Genomic DNA, 27,037 nt, shown 5'->3' with positions numbered 1-27,037 from the left:
GGCTGTGGAGTCTCCTCTGGAGAGCTTCCAACCCCACTGGCCACTGTGATGCTGGGCAAGCTGCTGTGGGTGCTTTAGCAGGGGGGTTGGACTGGATGATGTCCAGAAGTCCCTTCCAACCCCCCCATGCAGGGATTCTGTGCAACTGATAAACAAACAGGGAAGGAAAAATAGAAAGCAAGCCCCACTGAAGGTGTTGGTTACCTGCAGCCATACACTCCACACTCAGGGTATCACAGCCACTCAGTGCAGAGCCACCACAGCAAGGTGCTTTCTGAAAGGGTTTGAAACCTCACAGTCCTACATTTGTGAGATCCCCCAACTGCAGCTGAAGTCTCCACGCCAGGACCACAGCACCTCCTGGCTCTTGCTTTGCCCTGGTTTTAAAGGAAGATGTTTTCTGCAAGGGTAGGATGAAGAAACCCAAAGCTTCTTTAGAAACAGATTCCCCTTTCCCTGGGGCTTTGGTGGCCCCAGCAGCCAGCCTGGTCCCTCAGTGGTGGTGACAGCTCCTGGCATGGGACAGAAGCCCTGCTGACTCACCCAGTACAACTCCTGCCCCGAGCAGTTTTTCCATCCAAATAAAACCAGCCCTAAGAAAAAAAAATGGATTCCCACAGTAAAACTCCTGCAGAAGAAACCATTTCCCTCCCAGCTGATGAAGGAGGAGCAGGGAAGGCAAGTCTGAGATGACCAACCATGCTGCCCATGGGAGGAGGACAGGGGTAAAGGCACCGGGCCTGGGATGCCTCAGCCCCAGCAGAGGACCCTGCAGTCCTCAACATGTGTACTCCAAGAAGACTCCCACTGAGACCAGCAGGAGTTGTATCCACAAGAACATCAGTGTTCAGCTCAGTAGGAACACCAGAATGACCCAACTCTTCTCCTGCAGCTTCTCAAAGGGCTTTGGTGGAGTGAGCAGCTGTGCCACAGCTCCTGTGCAGTCCAGAGCCTCTCTCTTGTTTCTTGGCAGAGAGACCAACCCCACCTGGCTCCAACCTCCTTTCAGGGCCCTGGAGAGAGCAATGAGGTCTCCCCTCAGCCTCCTCTTCTCCAGACTAAACAACCTCAGGTCCCTCAGCTGCTCCTCACCAGCCCTGTTCTCCAGACCCTTCACCAGTTGTGTTGCCCTTCTCTGGACCCACTCCAGCACCACAATGTCCTCCTCAGAGTGAGGGGCCCAAAACTGACCTCAGGATTCAAGGTGTGTCCTCCCCAGCGCCGAGCAGGCTGCATTTGGCAGAGCATCTGAAGGAGCACAAGGGACAAGGCCCCCTGAGACCTTCTTGGCTGCCGCAGACCCTAATTGTGGGTCAGGTAATTGCAGAGGAGCCCCAGGAAGAGCTGCTGCAGCCACCCTGCAGTGTGAGGCTGCCCAGGGCTCCTCCACAGCCCCAATTACTCAGCTGGTTACACAAACAGAAGCAGCTTTATCCAGGAGTTATTTGGGTTGTCCCGCAGAGCAGCGGCAACAAAGCCACCAAGATACTGGCACCATTCAGCCACCCTGCCCCAGCCCAGCCAGTAAACAGCCATGGGGCTGGGCTGGGGACAGACCTGCTGCTGGCAGCCCTTCCTTACCCTCCTCATCCTCACCACTGCCAACCAACACCCCGCAGAGTGCCGACCACCAAGGGCAAAATGCCGTGGACCTTGCCAAACCCACGGGTACACGGGCAGGGGCAGGCTGAGGGGACACAGGTCACAGAGTCACTTTAGTTGGAAGAGACCTCCAAGATCATCCAGCTCAACCCTTAACCCAGCACTGCCAGGTCACTACTAAACCATGCCCATCTCCACAGCACTGAAACCACTCCAGGGATGGGGACTCCACCACCTCCCTGGGCAGCTGGCATCTCCACCTCCTGTTCCAAACTGTGCCAAATGAAGCCAGAAGCTTCATTTCCCAGTGCAAGGTTGGGTCAAAGATGCTGGATTGGGATATTTGGGGTTATAGAGAAGAAAATATTTGCCTTGTGGTATTTTATATTTGTCCATGCTGGGACCAGTGCTCTTTAATATCTTCATCAATGAGACAGACAGCAGGAAAATATTTGCCTTCTGGGGCCTGGGTCAAGGACACCACTGGGAACCTTACCTGCTTACTACAACCCTTGGACTTTTACCTTCCATGCAGGTGGAGATGAAGCCTCAACCCACAGTCCAAGAGGGATTAAGAGACTTCAGGGGCCTGTGACATCTGGTAGAAAGCATTTTTTTACAGTAAGGGTGGTGAGAGCTCGGCCCAGGTTGCCCAGAGAGGTGGGAGATGCCCCAACCCTTGAACTGTTCCAGGTCAGGCTGCTTGTGGCTCTGAGCAACCTGCTCTGGTTGCGGATGTCCCTGCTGACTGCAGGTGGGTTGGCCTAGGTGGTTCTGAAAGGTCCACCCAAACCACTCTATGATTCTGTTATTCATCTTAAGACTCACTTTTCAGCCTTTAGCTCAACATGGACCAAAAACTCCTGTGTAGACACCACACCATCCCCACTGGCTTTGAGGAAGAGCCCCAACCACCACCAAAGCCACAAGAGCTGCTGGTGCTGCCCTGCTCATCACCATTGCACTCTGCAGGGTTGGAAAGGTCCCTTGAGTGGTGGCAAGCACCTGGCTTCTCTGCTGGTCTTCTCCCTTAGCCCCTCAGTAACAAGCAGATGCCTCCATTTCCCATCACCCCACACAGCTTTAACTGATTTCTCCTGCTGAACTTTACAATTGCCATTCAAAAAAGAAATTATTGGGAAGAGGCAATTCTTGGAATCTGAAAATCTGCACTCTTGGCAAAGAATTCCTGGAAGGGCACAGCAAGACTCAGGCTCACAAACCTTCTATCATAACACATCATTATTTTCCCCCCCGCTAATGGATAAACAAACTAAAACCATCCCATGGCAGGGAGGTTGGAGTAGAGGATCTCTAAGGTCCCTTCCAACCTAAGCCATTCTGTGACTGGTTGAAGCTCTGGAAGTCAGTCAGAAACCAGCCTATGATCCTGTAGAGAATGGTTCATGAGCTTCAATCAACCATAGGGACAGAGACACAGAATCATTAAGTTTGGAAAAGACCTATAAAATGATCAAGTCCAACTGCCCACCCAACACCTCCATGACCACTAAACCACATCCCAAAGTGCCACATCTACTCATTTTGTGAACAGCTTCAAGGATGGCAACTCCACCACCTCCCTGGGCAGTGTGACCACTCCTGCAGTCAATAAATCATTCCCAATATCCAACCTACATCTTCCCTTTTGCAGACTGAAGACATCTCCTCTTGCCCTGTATCACACATCTCTCCTCAGGACATCACACAGGTGATGTGCAGCCTTCACTTAGAGGTGTCCTACCTTTTGGATGCTCAATTCTGTCCCCACAACGCTCCTCAGAGGTGGCTTTTCTCACAGTAGGTAAACCTGCAGGGAGCAGGTGAGGCTGGGAGGAGCTGAGCCATGCCCAGAGCCAGCCCCAGGTGAGGTTTGGTCCTCATGCAGCTCATGATTTTAGTGGCAGGGATGGTGAGGAGAGAGGCAGAGTGGATGGATGAAAAGCAGAGCCTGGCCTCTGCTCACACACACACACAGAGGACTTACCTTTCTGCTGTGCTGCAGGCAGCTCTGAGCTGTCCTTGCATGGTGCCAGCAAGGGTTGCACCCCACAGCCCCCAAACCACAGCCCCTGCTGTCAATCAAGCCAACTGCAACAGGTTTCCCCATCTCCAGCAGTACCCACCCTGGCACCCAACCATTCTGAGTCCTTAGCAATGCTTCTACAGAATCATGGTCTAGTTTTGGTTGGAAGCAACCTTCAAGATCATCCAGTCCAAGCATTAACCCAGCACTGCCAGGTCACCATTAAACCATGGCCCTCTCTACCACATCTCCATGGCTTTCAAACCCCTCCAGGAACAGGGAATCCACCACTGCCCTGGGCAGCCTGGGCCAGGCCTTGAGAACCCTTTTGTGAAAGAAATTGTCCCACCTAAACCTTCCCTGGTGCAACTTGAGACCATTTCCTCTTGTCCTATTGCTTGTGCCTTGGGAGAAGAGACCAATCTCCACCTGGCTCCAACCTCCTTTCAGGGAGTTGTAGAGAGCCAAAAGGTCTCCCCTGAGCCTCCTTTTCTCCAGACTAAACAACCCCAGTTCCCTCAGCTGCTCCTCGCCAGCCCTGTTCTCCAGACCCTTCACCAGCTTCCTTGCCCTTCTTTGGACCTGTTCCAGCCCCTCAACGTCCTTCTTGTGGGGAGGGGCCCAAAACTGAACATAGGATTTGGGGTGCAGCCTCATCAGTGCCCAGGCCAAGGAGCAATCCCTGCCCCGGTCCTGCTGACTACACCATTGCTGATTCAGGCCAGGATGCTGGTGGCCTTCTAGCCCACCTGGGCACACACTGGCTCATCTTCAGCTGGTCGTGACCAATATCCCATATCTGCTGACAACCAGAAGAAAGCAGCTAAAGCAAAAATGGCACTGTTTGCTCTCAAGGTACTGGGGGCTTCCCAGTTGAGTGGGAACTGGAAGTGTTTAGAGCCTGTGGGAGGACTGGACGGTGGGAAGAAAGGTCTCCCTTAACTGCAAAAGTCACCACATGTGGCCAGGCCATGACAGGAGCAGCAGGGATGGGCAGAGGCGTGACAGGGTGGGAGGAAAACTGGCTCCAGCTTATAGGGACTGCATTGGCTCTTGGAGATCTTGAGCAGATCTTCACATGTCCAAGGAGGGTTTGTTCTGTGGGAAAATGCTCTTGGGCCTGGCAGAGCCACAGCAGGAAGGAAATTCCCCCGGCAGCGCTGGCCATGGGCGCGAGGGCTCAGCTGCGCCGGGTTCAGGGGACCGCATAAATAACCCAGCCGGCCCCAGGGACTCCTTGCTGAGGTCGCTGCTTGTTCCCTTGAACTTTCCAGCTGAGGGAAGCAACAGCAGAAGCAATGGCACAGACTTGGCTGCAGATCAACTGCACTGACAGCAGCCAGAGGACTGCACTCCGAGGAAGAGTCCTGTGCTTGCTGGAGTTATCAGCGGATGGGGAGAGCAGCAGTGTGCAGTTGTGCTCCACATGTCTTCCACATGTGCAAAACAACCAGAGCTGAAAGTCCCTGCCTGCTACAACCCACGGCAGCTGACTCCGCTGCCTAGGCTCAGTTGTGGTCTTAGGTTGAAGGTTGGGCTCGATGATCTCGGAGGTCTTTTCCAATGTTAACGATTCTGTGGTTTAATGGCCCTGGTGGTGCTGGGTTGATGGTTGCACTTGATGACCTCAGAGGTCTTTGCCCACCCAAACACTTCTGTGATTCTATGGAAAACAATGGGTTCATGCTGGGCACCCATTGGGAAATGAAACTTTCAATTGTCTTCTCCAATAAACTGCTGGGATTCACAGAATCATGGAATCATTAAGGTTGGAAAAGAGCTCTAAGATCAAGTCCAACCATCAACCCAACAGCACCGTGGCCACAGGTTTCTTGCACACCTCCAGGGATGGAGACTCCATCACCTCCCTCCCTGGGCAGCCTGTTCCAATGCCTGACCACTCTTGCAAGCAAATAAATTGTTCCTAATTTCCAACCTAAACCTCCCTTGGCACAACTAGAGGTTGCTTCCTCTTGTTCTATCACCTGACAGTTGAGAGAAGAGACCAGCCCCCACTTCACTCCAACCTCCCTTCAGGAGCTGTAGAGAGCAACGAGGTCTACTCTCAGCCTCCTTTTCTTCAGGCTGAACAATCCCAGGTCCCTCAGCTGCTCCTCCAAGACTTGAGAGTGAGAAACAGCCCTGATGATGGATGGAGCACCTCTAGGACACTCATCCCCTCTGTACTCACAGTGAATTGGGCCTGGTGGGTTTGATGACTTCGAGCTCGAGGTCGCTGGAGGTGAGGCTGGGCTGGGCAGCGCTGGTGGAGTTGAGGAGGCTGTTGGCATTCGACGAGATGACAGATTCCAGGCTGGAGTTGATGATGCTGTTCCTGTTCTCCTCTGGAATGAGATCAAACCCCAAGAACCATCAACCACCACACAGGGCTGCTGTGGCCTACAGAAGCAAACAGCAGGCTGCTGGCAAGCATCAAGGTCCTGAGCATCAACCCCTGCCCAGTGCAAATCCCAGCTCAGAGACAGGCACCTCACAGAGATGTTGTACACTAAATGATGAGAAACAGCAGATGCCCAGGGACAGGACAAGGGGCAACAGGCACAAACTGGAACCCAGGAGGCTCCATCAGAAGATAAAATTCTTTAGTGTGAGGGTGCTGGAGCCTTGGAGCAGCCTGCCAGGAGTGGTTGTGGAGTCTCCTTGCCCAGAGAGATTCCAAACCCCCCGGCCATTGTGATCCTGGGCAAGCTGCTGTGGGTGCCCCTGCTTCAGCAGAGGGCTTGGCCTGGATGATCTCCAGAGGTCCCTTCCAACTCCCACCATGCTGGGATTCTGGAATTCTGTGAAGGTGCAGGCTTACATGGAGGGTGTGCAGAGGTTCTCCCAGCTACACTTGGGAGTGAAAAGTGCAGGGTCTCATCCAAAGCAGAAAACAAAAGGAAGTTTGGTGGTCCAGAGGTCCCTTCCAGGCCCCACCACGCTGAGATTCTGAGGAGCCATGAGGAGCACAGCCCCAAGCTGATGGGAGTGAGGTCTAACACCACAGCTTATTCTTTCCAAACATGTTCTGCCCAAGGCAGAAGGCCAAAAATAAGCTCCATAAGCCTCACAAATCAGAGTCAATTGTCCTCCTAATCTCAGAGCTAGCTACCAGCCAATGTTGAATTAACAGCCCTATCAGCCAAGAAGCTGGAAGTGTTTCATCTAAAGAGGAAGGGAGATCAGCAGTGGAATCTGAAACTGCTTTACTTGATTTCCTCCTTTTCAAAGGCCTGACATTGTGTTTTGCTTCGTGTTTCTAAAAGCTTACAGGAGGGATTCTTTGCTGTGAGGTTTAATTTGGTCCTACAGCCACAAGAGCTGACTGCACCAGTGGGAAACCTCAGCTGACACATGCAGCAGGGGTGGCAAACATGGAGCAAAATGGTGACAGCTTCCCACAGGCACAGGAGATCACAGGCTGTCAGGAGGACACTTGAGAAAACACAGTTTCTTGTGGGAATAAATAAATGAAGAAATAAATAAATTAACCCAGTTCCTCTTCTAGGCAAGGGGAGGAGGGGATGTGAAGGCTCCAGCAGCTGGGTAACTCTGAAGTCCAACAAGCAACTGCTGAGACAGCATCAAAGAATCACTTGGGCTGAGATTTTTCATAGAATCATAGAACTGATGAGGTTGGAAGACACCTTTGAGATCATTAAGTCCAACCAGTCACATAGAACTCTCAATCCCACCACTGCTGCTGAGCCACTGACACTAAACCACATTCCTCAGCACCACATCCATGCAGCTTTTAAATACCTCCAGGGATAGGGACTCCACAACCTTCCTGGGCAGCCTGTTCCAGGGCCTGAGAACCCTTTCTCAAGTTCCATCTGAACAGGAGGAGAAACTTCTTTGGTGTAAGGCTGATGGAGCCCTGGAGCAGGCTGCCCAGGGAGGTTGTAGAGTCTCCTCTGGAGAGCTTCCAACCCCTCCCTGGCCATTGTGATGCTGGGCAAGCTGCTGTGGGTGCTCCTGCTTCAGCAGGGGGGTTGGACTGGATGATGTCCAGAAGTCCCTTGCAACGCCCCCATGCTGGGATTCTGGAATGACTGAGAAAACTGGGAATGGGGCTTATGCTGTAACACGAAGCAGCAGCCCAGGCAGACACATTTCTGCCAGCCCATGAGCAAGAACAGAGCACTGACTCCCTCTCAGAAATATCTGGAGCATCAATTAGTGACAGAAATGGAAAGATGATCTTCAGCATTTTTAAGCCACCATGGCACATCATCCTCAGAAAAATGCAGATCCTCCTGGCCAAGTTCTCGTGCCTGTAAAAGGCAAAGTGCCCCAAGGCACCCAAAAAGGGTCATCTTTGGGGGACACAGGTGGGTGGCCACCCTTGCCATGCGCAGAAGCACATCTCAGCAGCTGAAGATGGTGAGGACAGGGGTTGAGCAACATGAGAAAGGGAATGCCCAGGGGACAGTCAGGTGGGGGGAGGACAGCAACACTTTATACTGTGCTAACGCAGCCCCATCTCAAGCCCCCGGTGAAGGGCTTGGATGCCAGACGATCCTCACACTCCCCGCTGATGGCAGAGCAGAGGAAACCCAAGCCTGATCCTGTTACAGGAATCATCTCCTTCCAGAGACAGCGGGATGGGGATGGCAGGGCTCAGGAACGCCAATCTGTGCAGTCAGGATTAGGGCAAAAGCTGTGCCAAGTGGGCAAGGCAGAGCAGGATGTCAGCACACTTACGCTTCTCGTTGCCCTGGGGGGTGTGGAAGAGCGTCAGGGGCCTCTCGCTGCAGGAGGGAGGCTTCGACTCTGTGCTCTTCTTGCGAGATAGCAGCAGCTGGGAGTTGGGGGCTGGAGTGTCTGGCACCGTGTTAAAGATCTGTGAAAGGCAAGCAACAGGTTGTCCTCTGTCCCCTGTCTACCTGCCAGGGCTGCACTGCTCCACAGGGCACTGCCCAGGGAAGAATAGAATAGAATAGAATAGAATAGAATAGAATAGAATAGAATAGAACAGACCAGACCAGGTTGGAAAACACCTTTGAGATCATCGAGTCCAACCCATCATCCAACACCATCTAATCAACTAAACCATGGCACCAAGCACCCCATCAAGTCTCCTTCTAAACACCTCCAGTGATGGTGACTCCACCACCTCCCTGGGCAGCCCATTCCAATGGCCAATCACTCTTTCTGTGAAGAACTTCTTCCTAACATCCAGCCTAAACCTCCCCTGGTGCAGCTTGAGACTGTGTCCTCTGGTGCTGGTGCTGGTTGCCTGGGAGAAGAGACCAACCCCCACCTGGCTACAACCTCCCTTCAGGTAGTTGTAGAGAGCAATAAGGTCTCCTCTGAGCTTCCTCTTCTCCAGGCTAAGCAACCCCAGCTCCCTCAGCCTCTCCTCATAGGGTTTGTGCTCCAAACCCCTCCCCAGGTTTGTTGCCCTTCTCTGGACACATAACCACGTCCCTCAGCACCACATCTCCACAGCTTTTAAAACCCTCCAAAGTTAGTGACTACACCACTGCTCTTGGCAGCCTGGGCCAGGCCTTGACAGCCCTCTCCATGAAGGAATTGCTCCTAATGTCCAACTTAAACCTCCTCCAGGGCAACTTGAGGCCATTTCCTCTCATCCCATCACTTGTTCCTTGGGAGAAGGGACTGACCTCCACCTGGCTCCAACTTTCTCTCAAGGAGCTGTAGAGAGCAATGAGGTCTTCCCTCAGCCTCCTCTTCTCCAGGCTGAACAACCCCACTTCCCTCAGCTGATCCTCAGAAGTTCTCCAGACCCTTCAACAGTTTTGTTGCCCTTCTTTGGCCCTGCTCCAGCACACAAGGTCCTTACTGGAGTGTGGGGAAGAGTACCCCCAGACACAACACATGAGCATGTCCCCATGGTGATGGCCAGAGTGCCCCGGGCAGGACACATTGGTGTGTCCCCACGCATCCTCCCCACAGCGCAGCCCTCGAACCCAGCTTGGCAAACTCTTCTCAGCTCCCAGCCCCAGCTGTCAGGACACTGAGTCATCACATTTTTCTCCAGGGGATGGAACTTCCAATCTGCAGGAACCTCAAGAGCTGCAGCTTTGTTTGTTGTTGGTATTTGGTTCTTTGTTTCTTTCCTGGAAGCCTGCCTGAAGCCCGGCTCTTTCAAGCTCTCCCTTCACTAGAGTATGTCAAACACCATCTCTTGATGTTCCTCCCTGCTCTACCTGCCCCACCACACAACTGATGGGCACTGCTGGGGGCTGCCAACAGGAAAACCATATTTTGGAGGCAGCAGCACTGGGTGACCACCCAGTAGCATGTGGCCATCACCGCTGGTCCCCAGCGCCCCTTGCCTTGCAGCCAGCCAGCCAGGAGGAGCAGCTGCCAGCAGCTGAGGGGTTTGTCTCATGGAACAAGAAGATCCTCACACACACATGAACCCTCCATGCCAAAGTCTACAAATCAATGCTAAAGGACCCAAAAACTCTCATGTGGCATCTCACCCCACAAGTGTGACAAAGGTGGGTGGGAAGGGCAGGACCAGGCCCTCAGAGAGGAGCTAATGGACCTTTCCCAGTGAATCCACGGCTAAGAACAAGACCTCACGTTGTACCAGGGGAGGTTTAGGTTGGACATTAGAAGAAATTTCACTGAAAGGGTTCTCAAACACTGGAACAGGGTCACAGTATCACAGTATCACCAAGGCTGGAAGAGACCTCAAAAATCATCGAGTCCAACCTGTCACCACTGACCTCATGACTAGACCATGGCACCAAGTGCCACGTCCAATCCCCTTTTGAACACCTCCAGGGATGGTGACTCCACCACCTCCCTGGGCAGCACATTCCAGTGATGAACAACTCTCTCCCTGAAGAACTTTCTCCTCACCTCCAGCCTAAACTTCCCCTGGCACAGCTTGAGACTGTGTCCCCTTGTTCTGGTGCTGGCTGCCTGGGAGAAGAGACCAGCTCCCACCTGGCTACAACCTCCCTTCAGGTAGTTGTAGACAGCAATGAGGTCTCCCCTGAGCCTCCTCTTCTCCAAGCTAAACAGCCCCAGCTCCCTCAGCCTCTCCTCACAGGGATGTGCTCAAGGCCTCTCCCCAGCCTCGTTGCCCTTCTCTGGGCACATTCAAGTGTCTCAATGTCCTTCCTAAACTGAGGGGCCCAGAACTGGACACAGGACTCAAGGTGTGGCCTAACCAGTGCAGTGTACAGGGGCACAATGACTTCCCTGCTCCTGCTGGCCACACTGTTTCTGATGCAGGCCAGGATGCCATTGGCCTTCTTGGCCACCTGGGCACACTGCTGGCTCCTGTTTAGGCAGCTGTCAATCAGCCAGGGAGATGGTAAATGCCCATCCCTGAAGGTGTTTCAAAGAGGCAGAGATGTGGTGCTGAGGGACGTGGGTTAGCAGCAGAGTGGGTCGAGCCAGAGAATGGCTGGACTCAATGATCTTAAAGGGGTTTCCCAACCCAAATGATTCTCTGACTCCATGATTCTCTCTTCCATGATCCTCTGCCCAGCCTGTCTATCTGCAGGGACTCTGCCCAGGCTCAGGTTGGGTTTCCCAGATGGGCTGAGGGATGAATCACGTGGCAAAATTCCCACGGAGGGAGCAGCTGAACCTGCCTGTGTGGAGCTGGGCATACTGGGAACAGATGGCTGGATGGTGGAGTCCTGCTGCAGCCCTTCCTGGGGAGCTCTGCTGAGCTCATTCACACCTTCCTCCTGGCCTGGGGGATTAGCTGAAGAAGCAGCAGCTCCAAGCTGTTCATTCTGCAGGCAGCATTGCTTCTCTTCACCCTGCTATGCCTGTTCCCACCTCCAAACTGGCTGTTTCCCAGGCTCCCTATGGGAGTTTGGGGCTGCTGACTCCCCAGCCTCTTGCATGGCTGCTGCACCCCACCAGTCCACCCCAACATCTCACCAGCCCTTCTCAGCACCTCAGTACTTCTCCTCATCAGCTCAACAGCCCCCCTCAGCATTCCATCAGTCCTTCCCAGCAGTTCACCAACCCACCCCCAGCATTCCATCAGCCCTCCCCAGCACAACTCTCCAGTACCCCAACAGCCCTTCCTAGCATCCCACCAGCATGCTGCAGCACCTCATCAGCTCTTCCCAGTGTTCTACTAGACCGATAGGCCTAGCCCACTCCAGCACCCCACCAGCCCCCTACAGCACCCCACCAGCTCTCCCCAGCAGAAGCTGTGGTGCTCAGCCTATCTCCCAGGTTCCAGCTCCAAGAGCTATTCGTAGCTCATTGCTCACCATGCTAAAACATGAGGCAGCTGCACATGCTTCAGGTGCCTGCCCTGGCTGTGCTGGGGACCCCTCCTGTGAGCCCTGAGCTCTGCCTGCTAAATACAGCTCCTCCAGGGCAGGACCCCCAGCATGGGGTTGCTGAAACTGGTACCAGGGGCACCATGCCTGCCCTGGGCTCTGCTCTCCACACCCAGCATGGCCACTATCTGCTGACAGACCAGAACATCCTTCTGGCCTACAAAGACAAATGCACCACAATTTAGGAGGTCAACACATAGCCAGAGATTGAATAAATCCAGACCTGGTCAGAAAGCAGGAAGCCAGCCCAGGCCTCCTTGTTGAATTAATTCTTTCAGCACTCATGAGCAAAAACCTTTTTGCTCTAAGGGTGCTGGAGCCCTGCAACAGGCTGCCCAGGGAGGTTGTGGAGTCTCTCGCTCTGGAGACTTTCAAAACACATCTGGCCGCCTTCCTGTGTGACCTGCACTAGGTGATCCTGCCTTGGCACGGGGAGCTGGACTGGATGATCTCCAGAGGTGCCTTCCAGCCTCTCCCATGCTGTGATTACTAAATCAAGGGGATGGGAAGCCAAGGTGTTACCTTCTCATGGTTTTCTATTAAAATCTCAATGACGATGTTCTGAAACTTGATGTCCATAATGGCAGCAACTGTTTCCTCTTGAGGGCGAAGCAGCGTCGGCCCAAACACCACACCCAGATTAGCAACAGTCATCAGGTTCTGCTTGTGATTATTTGCAACTCTGGAAAGGAAAGGAAACAAAAAGTGAATAAAAAAGAGAAAATGAAAGGAAAAAGAGAAAAATTATACATAAGAAATAAAAACAGAAAAATGAAAGAAAAAAGAAGGGGAGAGAAGGAAGAAAGGGGAGAGAAGGAAGAAAGGGGAGAGAAAGGAAGAAAGGGGAGAGAAAGGAAGAAAGGGGAGAGAAAGGAAGAAAGGGGAAAGAAAGGAAGAAAGGGGAAAGAAGGAAGAAAGGGGAGAGAAGGAAGAAAGGGGAGAAAAAGGAAATAGGAAAAATATTTAAAAATTTAAAAAGAGGGGAAAAAACCCAAAGAAAGACAAAAAGTGAAAATAAAACAAAGAAAAATGAGAAATGAAAAACAAAAAGGAGGAAAATGAAAAATTAAAAGGAAACATTTTTAAAAATGGAAAAAAATGGGAAAAAAGGAGAAAAAATAAAAATGGGAGAGAGTAAAATGAAAAAGAAAATGTAAAAAGACAAAAAGTGAACAAAATGTTAAATCTATAAAAAGAAAACATAAAAAGAAAAAGATAAAAAGAAAAAAAGAAAAAGTAAGATAAAATATGAGAAAACATTAAAGTGGCAAAAAGAGAAAAATGAAAAAAGGTGAAAAATTGAAAAAAGAGAGAAATTAAAAACTGGAAAGAGAAAAATGAAACCCAGGAAACTGGAACTAAAAAGAGAAAAAATAAAAAAGAGAAAAATGAAAAACAAAAATGTAAAACCAAAAAGAGATAAATTAAAAAAAAAAAGAAAAAAAAAGAAAGATAAAAATGGAAAAACAAAAACAAAAAGAGAAAGGGGAAAACAAAAAGAGAAAAATGGAAAAACAAAAAGAGAGAAATGGGAAAAAAAATTTAAAAAGAGAAAAATGGAAAAACAAAAAGAGAAAAATGGAAAAACAAAAAGAGAAAAAGAAAAAAATTAAAAAAGAGAAAGAGAAAAACGAATAAAAGGAGAAAAATGGAAAAAAAATTTAAAAAATAAAAATAAAAAAGAGAAAAATGGGAAAAAAAAACACAAAAAGAGAAAAATTTTTTAAAAGGAGACAAATGAAAAAAAAAAAGGAAAATTGGAAAAAAAACAAAAACCAGCAAAAATGGAAAAAAAAGAGAAAAATGGAGGGAAAAAAAAAGAGAGAAATTTTTTTTTTAAAAAGGAGCAAAAAAAAAAGAGAAAAATGGAAAAACACCAAAAATAAAAATGGAAATAAAGCAGGAAAACTGAGAAAAAAAAAAATAAAACACAGGGGGAAATAAAACCAACCAGAAAATAGAGACAAATGAAGAAGAAAAAAAAAAAGAAAAGGAAAAAGAAAAAGGTAAGAGATGAAAAGGGGAAAGGAAAAAAAGCAGTCGGGGATGGAAGCGCTGGGGCTGGAAACCCCCTCCCTGCCTGAGGGCTGGCACCGAGCTCCACAACCCTGTTTACATTTTTCCCACTCCCGGTGAGCTGCTGGAGGGCTCAGCCATGTGGAAAAGTACAAATGTAAGCAGTGCGCCGCTCGGGGCTGCCAGCCTCAGCCCATTGACTAATCCCCGAAAAACCCCAGGGCCGCGCCGCCCGCCCCGGGCTCCCGCTGCAAACCACGCCCAGCAAAACAGCTTGAATCACTAAAGGCCCGAAGCCCTGCTCAAAACAAACCCTTGGACCTCTGACACACGCTGCTCTCCAGCTCAATGAGTGACCTAATATGTTCCGAAGTCCTGCGCCTCCTCACCCCTTTCACCGTTCCCCTGCACCACGGCTGGGTCCCATCCAGCCCAACCGGAAGAGGCTGGAAGGTGAGGCTCAGGCTTCACCCCCAGCCCCACGTGTGCACGCACCTATGTCCTTCTCCACCTCACCAAGGAATCCACCTGAGCTGGGGACCCACCACTTGAGCCATCCTCCCTGTCACCTCCATCTGTTTTGACAGATGAGTCCAGCACAGTGAAACAGCTCACGCTGAGGAGCTGGCACCTGGGGTAACCATAGGCTGGACTTGATGAGCTCAGAGGTCTTTTCCAGCCTCAGTAACTCTGTGATGTGCGTTCGGGGGTTACCATGGAGGGGCTTTGGTCTGGGCTCTGGTCTGATATGGTGCAAAGCATCACTGGCCCTAACGGTGCACACCTCTGCTCCAGCTCAGTCCCAGAGAGCGCCACGGCCATGCACAGGGGGCACACTGCGGTGTGGACACAGCCTGGAGGTCCCCTCACCACGTCCAACCATGAGTGCTCAGGAACCCGGGTGGTCTGCTGCTCTGTGGCCAACAGCTGGCTGAGGTATGGACCAGGTATCTCAGTGAGCGTGGCTGAGTGGGGTGCTGGAGTCACACCAAGACACATAACACAACCATGTGTGTGCAGGTGACACAGTGGGGGCCTGTGGTGGCAGCTCTACAGCCCCACTTCCCTGACTCTCTTGTGGTTTACTCCTGACCTCTTCAACCAGGAAACTTACAGTGACTTGAGGCAGTGCAACCATGATTTCAGCTGAAGGGGGTTTTGAAGACTTTTCCCTCTACTCTTCCCCTTCTGTTTTCCCTGGACAAATGCACTAGGCCAGCACGAAGTCAGCCTGAGTCAGGTCTTGCTGGATTGGCCTAAAAAGTTGTTGCCATCAGCTTTAATTATTGATCTCGGAGCCAAGAGACCACAGTCCTTGTTTGTGTGCATTTATTTCAGCACAGCATAAGCTAGGGCTGGCTTAGAAGGTACCTTCCATCCTTACAGGACACTTTCCATCCTTAGAGGACACCTTCCATCCTTACAGGATGCCTTCCCTCTTCTGGAGTCTCCTCTGGAGACTTGTAAGACCCATCTGGATGCACTCCTGTGTGACCTGCCCTAGCAGGGCAGTTGGACACAACGATCCCTTCCAGCTCCTACTATTCTGTGACTCTGTAATTCATCCAAATCTCAGCACAGAACTCTTCATTCTTTGCCCCTATCCACAGCTCCTCCAGCAGCAGCAGAGGACCTCATCAGCAAGGGATGATGAGAAGCTCAGGACGGCTGCATTAGCTCTGCCCCCAGGCAGCAACTTCAGCCCTACTTATTGCCCTGGCAAGAAGTCTCATGGCTGCTGCACATTACATCCCTGTAGTACAGGCAGAGCTGTCACCTCCACCAAGCCTGGGCTTGGGTTACAACTTGAAAAGTGGTGAGGTCCTGGCCAAATAAATTCTTTAGGGAAAAAAAATGCTTATTACACTCTCATGAAGCCCCACCTGGAGCACTGCATCCATTCCTGGAGCCCCCCAGCCCAAAAGGGACATGGAATTGCTAGAGTGGGTCCAGAGGAGGCCATGAAGATGGTCAGAGGACTGGAGCACCCCTCCCATGAACACAGGCTGAGAGAATTGGGGCTGTTCAGCATGGAGAAGGCTCCAGGGAGACCTTAGAGCAGCCTTCCAGTGCCTGAAGAGTGCTACAGGAGAGCTTGGGAAGGACTTTTTACAAGGGCTTGTAGTGACAGGATCACAGAAGATCACAGATCACAGAATGGCTTAAGTTGGAAGGGACTTCAGAGATCACCTACTCCAACCTTCTTGCCATGGGATGAGAGGGAATGGATTGAAGCTGGAAGAGAGGAGATTCAGACTGGAGACTAGGAAGAAATTCTTTATAGTGAGGGTGGTGAGACACTGCAACAGGTTGCTCAGAGAGGTGGTGGCTGTCCCCTCCCTGGAAGTGTTCAAGGCCAGGTTGGATGGAACCTTGAGCAGCCTGAGCTACTGAAAGGTATCCCTGCCTATGGCAAGGGGTTGGAAATGGATGATCTTTTAAGGCGCCTTCCAACCCAAACCATTCTATGAATCTCCTTTTCTCCCCAGGGCTGGGTTAGCAAAGCCATGCTACAAAACATGATTCACCTTTCACATCCTTCAGATTCCACAGCCATTACCCACAGGACAATTTACCATAAATTGCAGCTCTTCATCATCCTTTGTACCAGAAAATAGCAGCGTGGTTCTGGAGATGGGGTGCTCTCATCCCAGCCTCTGCTCCGTGTGGGTGCTGCCGGGCAGGCATTGTCAGTGCCATTCCTCAGCTGCTCTTCAGAAGGTCTCCAAGTCTTCTCTGCATTTTCCTTTTAACCTGCTCTTTCTTTCTGGCCCTGAAAGCAATTGCACTGACTCATTTAGATGGGTCCTTTCTCAGTTCTCCCTCCATCCACGCTTTGCAGAAGTCGCTCCCAGCACTAGGAGGGGGTGTGAAGCAACAACTAATGGAGAACTGAGCAGAACAACCTCTTTAACTCCTCTTCTCGGTGCTCTCAATGTGCCAGGCTGTCACTGACTAATGGCTTCTGGGCTGTTCCTTCTCCTCACAGCACACAGCAGTTCCCAACATGCCTCTGGCATCAGTGGGAGATCAGCCTGGCAGAGTAGGATGGGTTGTGGTGCCCCTCAAGCACGGGAATTATGGAGTCAGACAACTGTTTGGGTTGGAAGAGGTCCTTAAGATCAAGTCCAACTGTTAAGCCAGTACTGCCAGGTCACCACCAAGCCATGTCCCTCACCATGGCTTTGAAACCCCTCCAGGCAGGGAACTCCACCACTGCCCCGGGCAGCCTGGCCCAGGCTTTGGCAATCCTTTTTGGGGAAGAAATTGTTCCTCATGTCCAACCTAAACCTCCCCGGGTGCAACTTCAGGTCATTTCCTCTTGTTCTCTTTGCCATGCCAGGACCCCCCACCTCCCTGGGCAGCAATGGCCTCTCTAGGGGATGCCAGAGCTCTGCTTTGCACAGAAGCCCTCCTTTCTGTGCCTGGAATCCCTTTGTGCACATATTTTGTCTCTCAGATGAACACAAGAGAGCCCCAGCCAAAAGCCTTCAAGCATCTTCCCTGATCTGGTGAAAAACCTGAGAGAAAACAAACATCTGAGAGGGAACAAAGGCAAAGTCTGGAGTGTTTCTATTTCCAAGCCTGGGACAAACCTTTGAACACAAAGTCCTTGTTACTGCACTGTAACAAGACCTTAGAGGGTGGAAAACAAGGCAGCGTGTTCATACAGCTACAGGTAAAAGCCCATCTCATGTCTGCCACCACCATTAAGAGCTTCTGCTGGATGCCAAAAGCTGAGCAGCAGCAACCCCCAAAATTATGTAGGCTGCTCTGGGGTATGAGTTAAACACACTGGACTCCAGACAGATGAAAGACAAAAGCAAAGTGAATGCAGAGAGCTTGGCCAAGGCATCTTTGGGTCCACCATCCATTTAGAGCTGGTGGGTTCATGGTCTGGGGTGTTATTGCAGGTCCTATCAACAGCACTTCAACAGAAACAGAGAAGAAACTGCTCTTCAAGAATTTATCCTGGCCCCTCTGACTGAGGCCAGGCTCTCCTCAGTGGTGCCCAGCAACAAGACAAGGGACAATGGGCACAAACTGGAACCAGAGAGGTTCAATCTGAACAGGGGAATCTTCGTTCATGCGAGGGTGCTGGAGTCCTGGAGCAGGCTGCCCAGAGAGGCTGTGGAGCCTCCTTCTCTGGAGAGATCCCAAAGCCCCCTGGCCATTGTGATGCTGGGCAAGCTGCTGTGGGTGCCCTGCTTTAGCAGGGGGGTTGGACTGTGTGATCTCCAGAGGTCCCTTCCAACCCTACCATCATTCTGGGCACTGGGTTGGTGTGTGGAAGACCATATAACCCATGTTGGCAAGGTCCCACCCAGGCAGCAGCCATGTCCCCACCAAGTCAAAGAATCCCAGTATGGTGGGGTTGGAAGGGACCTCTGGAGACCACTCAGTCCAAACCTCCTGCTAAAGCACTGCATCCACAGCAGTTTGCCCAGGATCACAATGGCCAGGTGGAGTTGGAAGCTCTCCAGAGAAGGAGACTCCACAACCTCTCTGGGCAGCCTGCTCCAGGGCCGCAGCACTCACACAGCAACAGACTCCCCAGGGCAGTGGTGGAGTCCCCATTGCTGGAGGGATTGAAAAGCTATGGAGGTGTGGTGCTGAGAGACGTGGTTCAGCGGTGGAGTTGGCAGTGCTGAGTTAATGGTTGGACTCAGTGATGTGGGAGGTCTTTTCCAACCTGAACAGTTGTCTGACTGCGATCCCACTCGCAGCCCAGGCCTCTGCAGGCTCACAGCATCATTCAACAGCAGCCGCTCGAGCGAGGACAGCCAAGTCCTGTGGAATGTGGATGGAGGCCAGCAGATCCAAAAGGAGGACAGATCACCAGGGAGATGCAAAATCCCCCTGCGAGGACAAGGAGAAACTTCCTGCGGGCAGCTGACCAAACCTTCAGATGTAAAGTGGAGAATTCAAGGGGTCAGCAGCAAGCGGCCCTGCTGCTCTTGGGTTTCCCTGCTCAGCTGCGACCGAGCGCGCTCCTGCCCCATTCCTGGGTGCTCTGACTTGCTCCAACAAGACTCTCCTCTTCTCCAGGGTGAATCTGGCCACAGCTGGATTCTTGGGTTCATTCCCAGGGAAAAAGAAAACAACCCAACAAAGGCTCTTGTGGCAGGGAGCAGAAGCTGAGGCCAAACGTGAGGCGGGGGATTGGTGAGCAGCGTGAATTCCAGACGTGCTGTGACTTGCAGGCAAGACACTCACTGTGCTGCAATGCTCCTCTAGGTCATGCTCTCCAGATCAAGTTGTCCTGGTTTCCAACACCATCCTCTCTGCCTTTGGGCAAGCTGAGCTTCACAGGAGATCTTGGAGAGAAGCGCTGGCAAAGGGAACCCAAACCTGCTCACCAAGCCTCAGCCCGAGGCTGCGGATGGGGTGAGTGGCATGGAGCTGGCAACTTCTCCATGCCCTGGCACGGTGTTGGCAGCACTAGGAGCTTCCACTGCCATCCCACTGAAAGCCCTGGGCACAAGCTGATACTGAAATGTCACCATGGTTTCCACCACAGAAATAGAGACAGCCACAGGGAACCCCACCCCAGGGATGGAGCTGGAAATGCTATCCCCTGTGCTGCTGAACATAGCTACCTTGCAATGGTGATGTCCTGTGTGAGACCAGCACCCTTCCCACAGCCCACAGGACAGCTCACCAGACACCAAGGAGGATCATAGCATCACAGAGTGGTGGGGGCTGGAAGGGACCCTCTGGAGATCATCCAGTCCAATCCCCCTGCTGAAGCACAGGCACCCACAGCAGCTTGCCCAGCATCACAATGGCCAAGGGGGTTTGGATGCTCTCCAAAGGAGGAGACTCCACAACCTCTCTGGGCAGCCTGCTCCAGGGCTCCAGCACCCTCACACATGAACAAGTTTCTTCTTCTCCTCAGATGAAACCTCCTAAGTCCCTATTTGTGCCTCTTGCCCCTTTCTTGTCACTGACTATCCAGTCCAATCCCTTGCAGTCAGCAGGGACATGTGCAACTAGAGCAGGTTGCTCAGAGCACCAAACAACCTGACCTGGAGTGGTTCCAAGGATGGGGCATCTCCCACCTCTCTGTGCCCAGAACTGGACAAAATACTCCAGCTGTGGCCTCAGTAGGGAAGAACAGACAGGGAGGAGAACCTCCCTTGATCCGCCACCCTTCCCTCTACAGGTCAAACCCCAGCACCAGCAAACCCCACAGGTCAAACCCCATCCCCACACCTCAGCCTTGAGCTTCTGCCCTCCATCTTGGCCATGGTTGTGCAGGCACAGCATTGTCACAACTTCAAGCTGCCACACACAATCCCATCTTCCCTCTTCACAATAGTCATCATTTTCTAACCCATTAGTGATGGTGGTGGCTTGTGCAGCAACAGGGCTGTGGCCAGCTCCAGGCTGTGCCTCCAGCTGTCCATGCACGAGCACCACCAGCCCCAGTGTCCCCAGCAAAGCCCCCACTTTTCATTTCTCCTCTGAAAACACCCATCCCTGATGCCTTCACCCTGCAACAAGAAAACCCACAGAGCCAGTGGGGCAGCAAGAGCCTGAAGGAGCAAGAATGTGTCAACAAGGAAGGCTTTGAAAGATCTGCCATAATGGAAAGCACGGTGCCAAAGCCTACCTGACAGGTGGCAAAATGCCAAAGCAAACAGGCCCCTGGAAAGCTCCCAGCAAGAACCTGTGCTGGGACAGCTCCCAGTGCTCTCCATGGGAAAGGATTCACAGCCAGCAGCCAGGTCACAGAGTCATAGAATTGCTTGGGTTGGAAAAGCCCTCTTTTATCATCCAGACCAACCATCAACCCAACACCACCATTAAATCATATCCCCAAGTGCCATGCTCACACATTTTCTGAACACCTCCGGGGATGGTGACTCTGGTTGAGCACACAGAACAATCTAGAGAAGCTCTCTCTTTAAGAGATCTTAGTCTCACTCTGTGGGGATGGGGGAGATACCACCTGGAACAGACACCAGCTATTTATTGGAAATCTTTTGCTCACTCTAGATACAATCTGTTGCTGCAAACAGCTTCAGTTTCACTGTGAGAAACAGCTAAAAAGAAGCCAGATAACTAAGTGCTGCCAACAACCTCTAACCAACAACACAAAGTTCAAACACAAACTCACAACAGCTCACACTCAGGTGATGATGAAGAACTGGTGCTCCTCCTGGTGATGCATAGAATCACAGAGGGGTAGGGGTTGGAAGGGGCCTCTGGAGATCATCCAGACCATCCCCTGTGTCAAAGCAGAATCACCTAAGATAGGTCACACAGGAACACATCCAGATGGGTCTTGAAAATCTCCAGAGAAGGAGACTGCACAACCTCTCTGGGCAGTGTGCTCCAGGGCTCCACCACCTTCAGAGCAAAGAAGGTTCTCCTCATGTTGAGATGGAACTTCCTGTGTTCCTGTCTGTATGCATTGCCCCATGTCCTATCACAGCCTCCCATCCTTCAGATACTTCTTAGATTCATAGAACCAGTGAGCTGCTGGATAAGTGGTGGGAAGCCAGCAGAGATGTTCAACCACAGAAACTCCACAGCAAACCCAACACATGCCTCATCAGAGGTTCCCAAATGACTGGTCACCAGTGCTGGTGAGGTAAGCTTCAGTCTTATTTCAGACACCCATCACCATGTCTAGGGAGAGCACTCTTGTGTGTGATGATGAGACCAGAGCTGTGAAGAAGCTGAGAAGAGATCTGCTGCAGTCTCTCCAGTGCCTTCCTCTCCAGCTGAAAGCTGAGGACATTTTGGAGAGGGATGGAAGGAAAAGCTACCACAGCGTGCGAAGAGGCAAGCTGCTGACAATCCAGGAGGTGAAAAGTTCATTTGCAGTAGCAGAACCAAACCTTTTGCTCACTTACACACGACAGGAAGCCAAGCCCAAAAACCAGAGCAAGCACCTACAGGCTTTTCTTGTGGTTTGCTTCTTACATCCTGCAGAATTTTGTCTTAAAAACAAAACCAGAAAAGTGAGAGGGAGCCAGGGCTGGTGAGGGGGAGGGCACACACACTGTGCGGGCTGCATGCCATGGCCCCAGGGCTGTGTCCCCAGGGAGCTGCACACCCACCAGCACCTTCATTCCCAGCTGTCCCCACTCTGCAGAGCATCACCAGCTCCTCAACAAAGCAGAGAAGGGAAGGGCAGAAGGACATGAGGGGTACAGAGATGCTGAGGGGCCTGCAGCAGCTCTGTGAGGAGGAAAGGCTGAGAGTCTTGGGGCTGTTGAGCCTGGAGAACAGAAACCTGAGAGGGATCTGCTCAGTGCTCAGCAAGAGCTAAAGGACCTGTGGGGGCAAAGAGGATGGGGCCAGACTCTTGTCAGTGGTGCCCAGGGACAGGACAAGGGGCAAAGGGCACAAACTGGAACCCACAAGGTTTCATCTGAAGAAGAAGAGAAACTTGTTTGGTGTGAGGATGCTGGAGCCCTGCAGCAGGCTGCCCAGAGAGGTTTTGGAGTCTCCTCTGGAGAGATTCCAACCCCACCTGGCCATTGTGTTCCTGGGCAAGCTGCTGTGGGTGCCCCTGCCTTAGCAGTGTGGTTGGACTGGATGATCCCCAGAGGTCCCTTCCTCACCATGCTGGGATTCTGGGATAAGACCTTCATAAGGAGGCAGTTTAAAGAGATTCAGGATAAACTTGGCATAGTTAAAAGCTCTTCAAACAATAACCCAAACCCCCTTCTTAATTATTCTGGGATACTGAAGGCTTTGCTCCTGCCCCATGAGGCTTTGGCACCTCCAAGTCCAAAGTATGAATGGTTCACAAGGACTCATTCTACTACACCAGAGCTGCTTCTTGAGCTGCTTCTTGAGCTGCTTCCTGCAGAAGGGCTTCAGCAGTGGGGAAGATCCCCCTGACCACATGTCCTGAGTGGAGAAATCACCAGGAAAAGAAGGGGATGCATTCACAGCACCATCATTATACCAGCTGCTAATTGGGAACAGCTGAGAAGCACACTCACTGTCTACCTACCTCACTGAGCACCCTGGTCTAGTGGGAGGTGTCCCTCCCAACAACAGGGGGTTGGAACTGGATGATCTTTAAGGTCCCTTCCAACCCAAACCATTCCAGGATTCTGTCTGGCCAACATGCTCCAGCCTCAAGCAGGAGGAAGGAGCTGATCTACTGGTGCATTATCAATAACCCTGTGGATTATCTTCTGGCAGTAGAAGAAAATGGAAATACTAAGAAAACAAGGGAGACATGATGGCAAAGCCATGCAGAGCTCATCAGTGCTGGGAAAGCTTTTGAGGGGGTAGGGGAGCCCAAGAAGAGCCCTGCTGTGGCCTGGGTACCTCCACAGCCTTTGCCTTTCCACAGAGCTACAGGTGGTTCCAGCTAAACTCTGGAATTAAATCAGCCAGGTGAGATGGGTGGTGCTGAGGTTTCAAAGCCATCTGCAGAGCAATCTCATCCACCACCTCTCTGCAGCGTTACAAATACCCCAAAGTCTGCACTCAGCCCAAGTCTGTTGAGGAAGGAGATGTGGAGGACGCCAGTCCTGGAGCCAGGAATGAGGATGGGTCCATGGCATGCTGCCAAAGTATCACCTTCCCCTCCACCCACCCTCCCAGGCTGCTCCTTCCAAATCCCCCTGGGCAGGAGCTGGCTACAGCGCTCCACAGCCTTTCCCACACAGAACAAGGGGCTGCACCTGCTCGTGGTGTCAAAGGCATCAAACAAAAGGGTTTTCAACTGATCCAAGAGGGCTTGGCTCCAGCTGGGGAGAGGGTTTAAAATAGGTGCTTAAACTGTATTTTCCAAACTAAGGATGTTCTTGTTGTGCTTTGGATTAGCAGAAGCAGCCTAAACTTTCCTTCTTCCTTATTCTGATCCCTTTAAACTTTCCTTTCACTTTACCTTCCTTCAGCTTTCCATCATCAGCCCAAACTTTCCACCATCAGCCCAAACTTTCCATCACCAGCCCAAACTTAATCTGATCAACCCAAAGTTTCCATCATAAGCCCAAAATTCCTATTATCAGCCCAGAATTTCCACTGCCATCCCAGGCTTTCCTTCCTCATTCTGATCAGCCCAAACTTCCCATCATCAGCCCAAAATTTCCACTGTCATCCCAGGCTTTCCTTCCTCATTCTGATCAGCCCAAACTTCCCATCATCAGCCCAAACTTCCCTTCTTACTCCCTAAGTTAGTTCACCCCTTCTGCCCTGCCCACAGAACACATACACAGCAGCTCCAACATGGATTTACACCTCCACAGACACCAGCAGGTGATGGACCTGGTGCTCACTGGTCACTGTGGGGATGAAGCTCTGGGGAGCTGCAGCTGGGCTGGACATCCCCTCTCTGCCTCTCTCTTAAACCATCCAAACTGGATGCTCACAAGATGGTGGACTGGGTTGGATGGGGCTGAGGATGCCTTAACAGCATGGCTCTAGGGATGCCCAGCGGCACCAGCTCCAGCACAGGACTGGCACCAGCATGGGACTCACCCTGGCAGCACCAATGCCACCTCCCCAGGTACCAGGGCACAATGCTCTAAAGCAAGACACAAAGCAGAGAAACAAAAGAGGAGGAGAAAAAGGAAAGAAAGAAAAATTTTTAAACCCCAAAAATAGGGGGAAAAGGCACAGCAAGAGCCAGAGCTGGGACAGATGAGCTCCCTGCAGGATTCTCCCACCTCCAGGCAGGATTCTTGCAGCTCCAGGCAGGATTCCCCTAGCTCCTGCACAAAAGAGCATGCCTGTGGGGTTTCACTTCATCTGTGATGTTCCTTTTGCCACCCACACTCTGGGTCACTCATACTCCTGGGCTTCACCAAGGATCCAGCAGTTGTGATCCAAAGGCATAAGAAGAAACAGGCACTGGGTAAAAACATAAATCTGTGGAATTTGCAGGGAGGGCAGGATGGGTGCCCAGCCTGGCCACACCAGGTCGGGGAGCTCACTCACTACTCTCTTTTGGCAGCCAGATCAGGTGAGGAGCAGATGAGTGAAGTGCATCTTCAGAGGCCTCAGAGGCTAGTGGAAATTTCCAGAAGGTCCTGGACAAGAATGACTTACTGGAAGCCATCCATAAATCAAGCCAATGAATAGTTAGCAGACAGCAGCAGAAACAGCTGCCACGGGGATGAAATCAGACCTGCTGTGCCAAGAGCTGCCGCAGCCTCCCTGCCGCCTGCACCTTCAGGGGAAGCAGGGAAAACAACCCCAGGAAGAGCACATTTCCAGGGAAGCAGCTGCCCCTGGGCAGCTCAGGTGCCTCACTGGGTCTCCTCAAGCCACCAGGCATGGGGAACGTGACGATGAGCGCCGTGCTGCCGCCAGGCCCCCGGCTGCTGTGGGCAGCAGAGCCCGGGGAGCTCAGTGTGGGGCTGCCAAAGGACAGGGCTGCTCCATGGGAAGGAAAACAAGCTCCAGGTTGTATTTTTAGGCAGAAGACAGGGAGGATTTTTTTTTTTCTTCTTCTCCTCCTCTCCCAACAAGCCTTTGTTCAGCAGACAGCCCTCCAAAACCAGGCTCTGCTCTGTGTCCAGCCCCTGTCTCGTCCCATCCCATCAAGGGGCTGGGAGGGAGGGTGGGTTTTGCTGGGGCTGTGGCACCACAGCAGCCACCCTGCAGGGTCCATGGAGCCCATCCACAGTGATCAGTGCAAAACAATTTGTGCTGGAGACAGCAACCACTGTCACCTTGGGTAAACCATGGAAACTAGAAAAAACCACTCCAGCAAAACCAAAGGCAGCAAGCTGCTGCTGGCCAGTCATCAAGGAGAATTAATTCTGCTAAATACCCATCCACACCTTCCTGCTGCAGCCTCCTTGGTGGCTCTGAGCTCCTGCCACGAGAACAGGGGACATGCAGGGGCAGGGAGCAGCAGCAGGGAGGCACAGATTGATGCTGAGTTGCAGGAGGGACTCAGGAAGGTGCATGAGCATGGCACCATCAGGGATGGAGAACCTGGACCTCAAGGTCCTGCCCCACAAGAGCAAATTAAGGCTCAAATGTCCAACCATGGCCATGCAGGAAAAATAATTCCTGAGTGTTTCATATAATCATGGAATGGTTTGGGTTGGAAAGGCCCTCAAAGATCATCCAATTCCAGTCCTACTGCCATGGGCAGGGACACCTTCCACTAGAGCAGGCTGCTCGAGGCCTCATCCAACCTGGCCTTGAACACCTCCAGGGAGGGGGCATCCAGAACCTCCCAGGGCAACCTGTTCCAGTGTCTCACCACCCTCACTGTGAAGAATTTCTTCCTAATCTCCAGTCTCAATCTCCCCTCTCCCAGCTGAAAGCCATTGGCCCTCATCCTAGCACTACAAGCCTTCAAGTCCCTCCCCAGCTTTTTTGTAGGTCCCTTTAAGCACTCAAAGGCAACCAGAAGGTCTTCCCAGAGCCTTCTCTTCTCCAGGCTGAACCCCAACTCTCTCAGCCTGTGCCCATAGGGGATGTGCTCCTTTTTGTTTCCTCCTTCTGTGCTCCATTTTCTGTTTCCTCCTTCCTGTTTGAAACAGAATCAGAGCAAAACCACAGAACCCTGAAATCTCACAATCATTTTAGGATCATCAAGTCCAGCTGCCAATCCTCCTGCACCTCCAAAGCTCCTTAGTGAACAAGTACATTAAAAATAGAAGAAAAGGAGAGCTGATGGCCCAGCTCTGCTGACAAAAATGGCTATTTCCAGCCACCAGCCCTGCTCTTGGCAGCACCATCAGTGCAGCAACCACAAGCTCAGCAGCACCACACATCTCCCCTTGGATTTGAACTGCTTTAACTTATTTGGCAGAAAATAATTACTGGGTTTAATCAGTGCTGGCACACTGTGTTGATAAGAGAGGATTTGGAAGCAGAGTGCAGCCATTCCTGGAGATAGGTGCTGGGCCAAAAGGAGATCTCTGCAGCAAAACAGCTGGGAAGCCTGCAAGCAGCAGCAGCAGCAGCGTGTTGCTAGGTGATGTGCTGTGGGACAGCCCAGAGAGCTCTGCAGAAATGGTGTTTTCCTCCTTTCCCAGCTAGAAACAGTGGGGGGAAAATTCCCAGTATAAGGAAAGAAAACCCTGAGGATGGTGTGAGGGGGAACCCTGCCATAGACAGTGTCTCTGCCTCTTTTTGACTGACACAGATTGAGTTTTGC

The 27,037-nt window shown here is 51.7% G+C and overlaps 1 protein-coding gene across 2 annotated transcripts in view; it reads right to left on the bottom strand.

Annotated features, from left to right (window-relative positions):
• Positions 1–27,037, bottom strand: part of ARHGAP26 (Rho GTPase activating protein 26) — a 136,071-nt gene that overhangs the window by 27,490 nt on the left and 81,544 nt on the right. For both annotated transcript variants that reach the window (XM_009902306.2, XM_054168466.1), the window contains exons 18-20: positions 12,445–12,604; positions 8,336–8,474; positions 5,820–5,973 (exon numbers count right to left, since the gene is read on the bottom strand). In XM_009902306.2, the coding sequence (XP_009900608.2) occupies positions 5,820–5,973; positions 8,336–8,474; positions 12,445–12,604 (453 nt within the window). The remainder of the gene's footprint in view (positions 1–5,819; positions 5,974–8,335; positions 8,475–12,444; positions 12,605–27,037) is intronic.

The sequence above is a fragment of the Dryobates pubescens genome, chromosome 16, assembly GCF_014839835.1.
Source record: "Dryobates pubescens isolate bDryPub1 chromosome 16, bDryPub1.pri, whole genome shotgun sequence".
Taxonomy (NCBI): domain Eukaryota; kingdom Metazoa; phylum Chordata; class Aves; order Piciformes; family Picidae; genus Dryobates; species Dryobates pubescens.
Note: the sequence above shows the minus strand (reverse complement) of the source record. Positions and strands in the feature narration are given on the sequence as shown.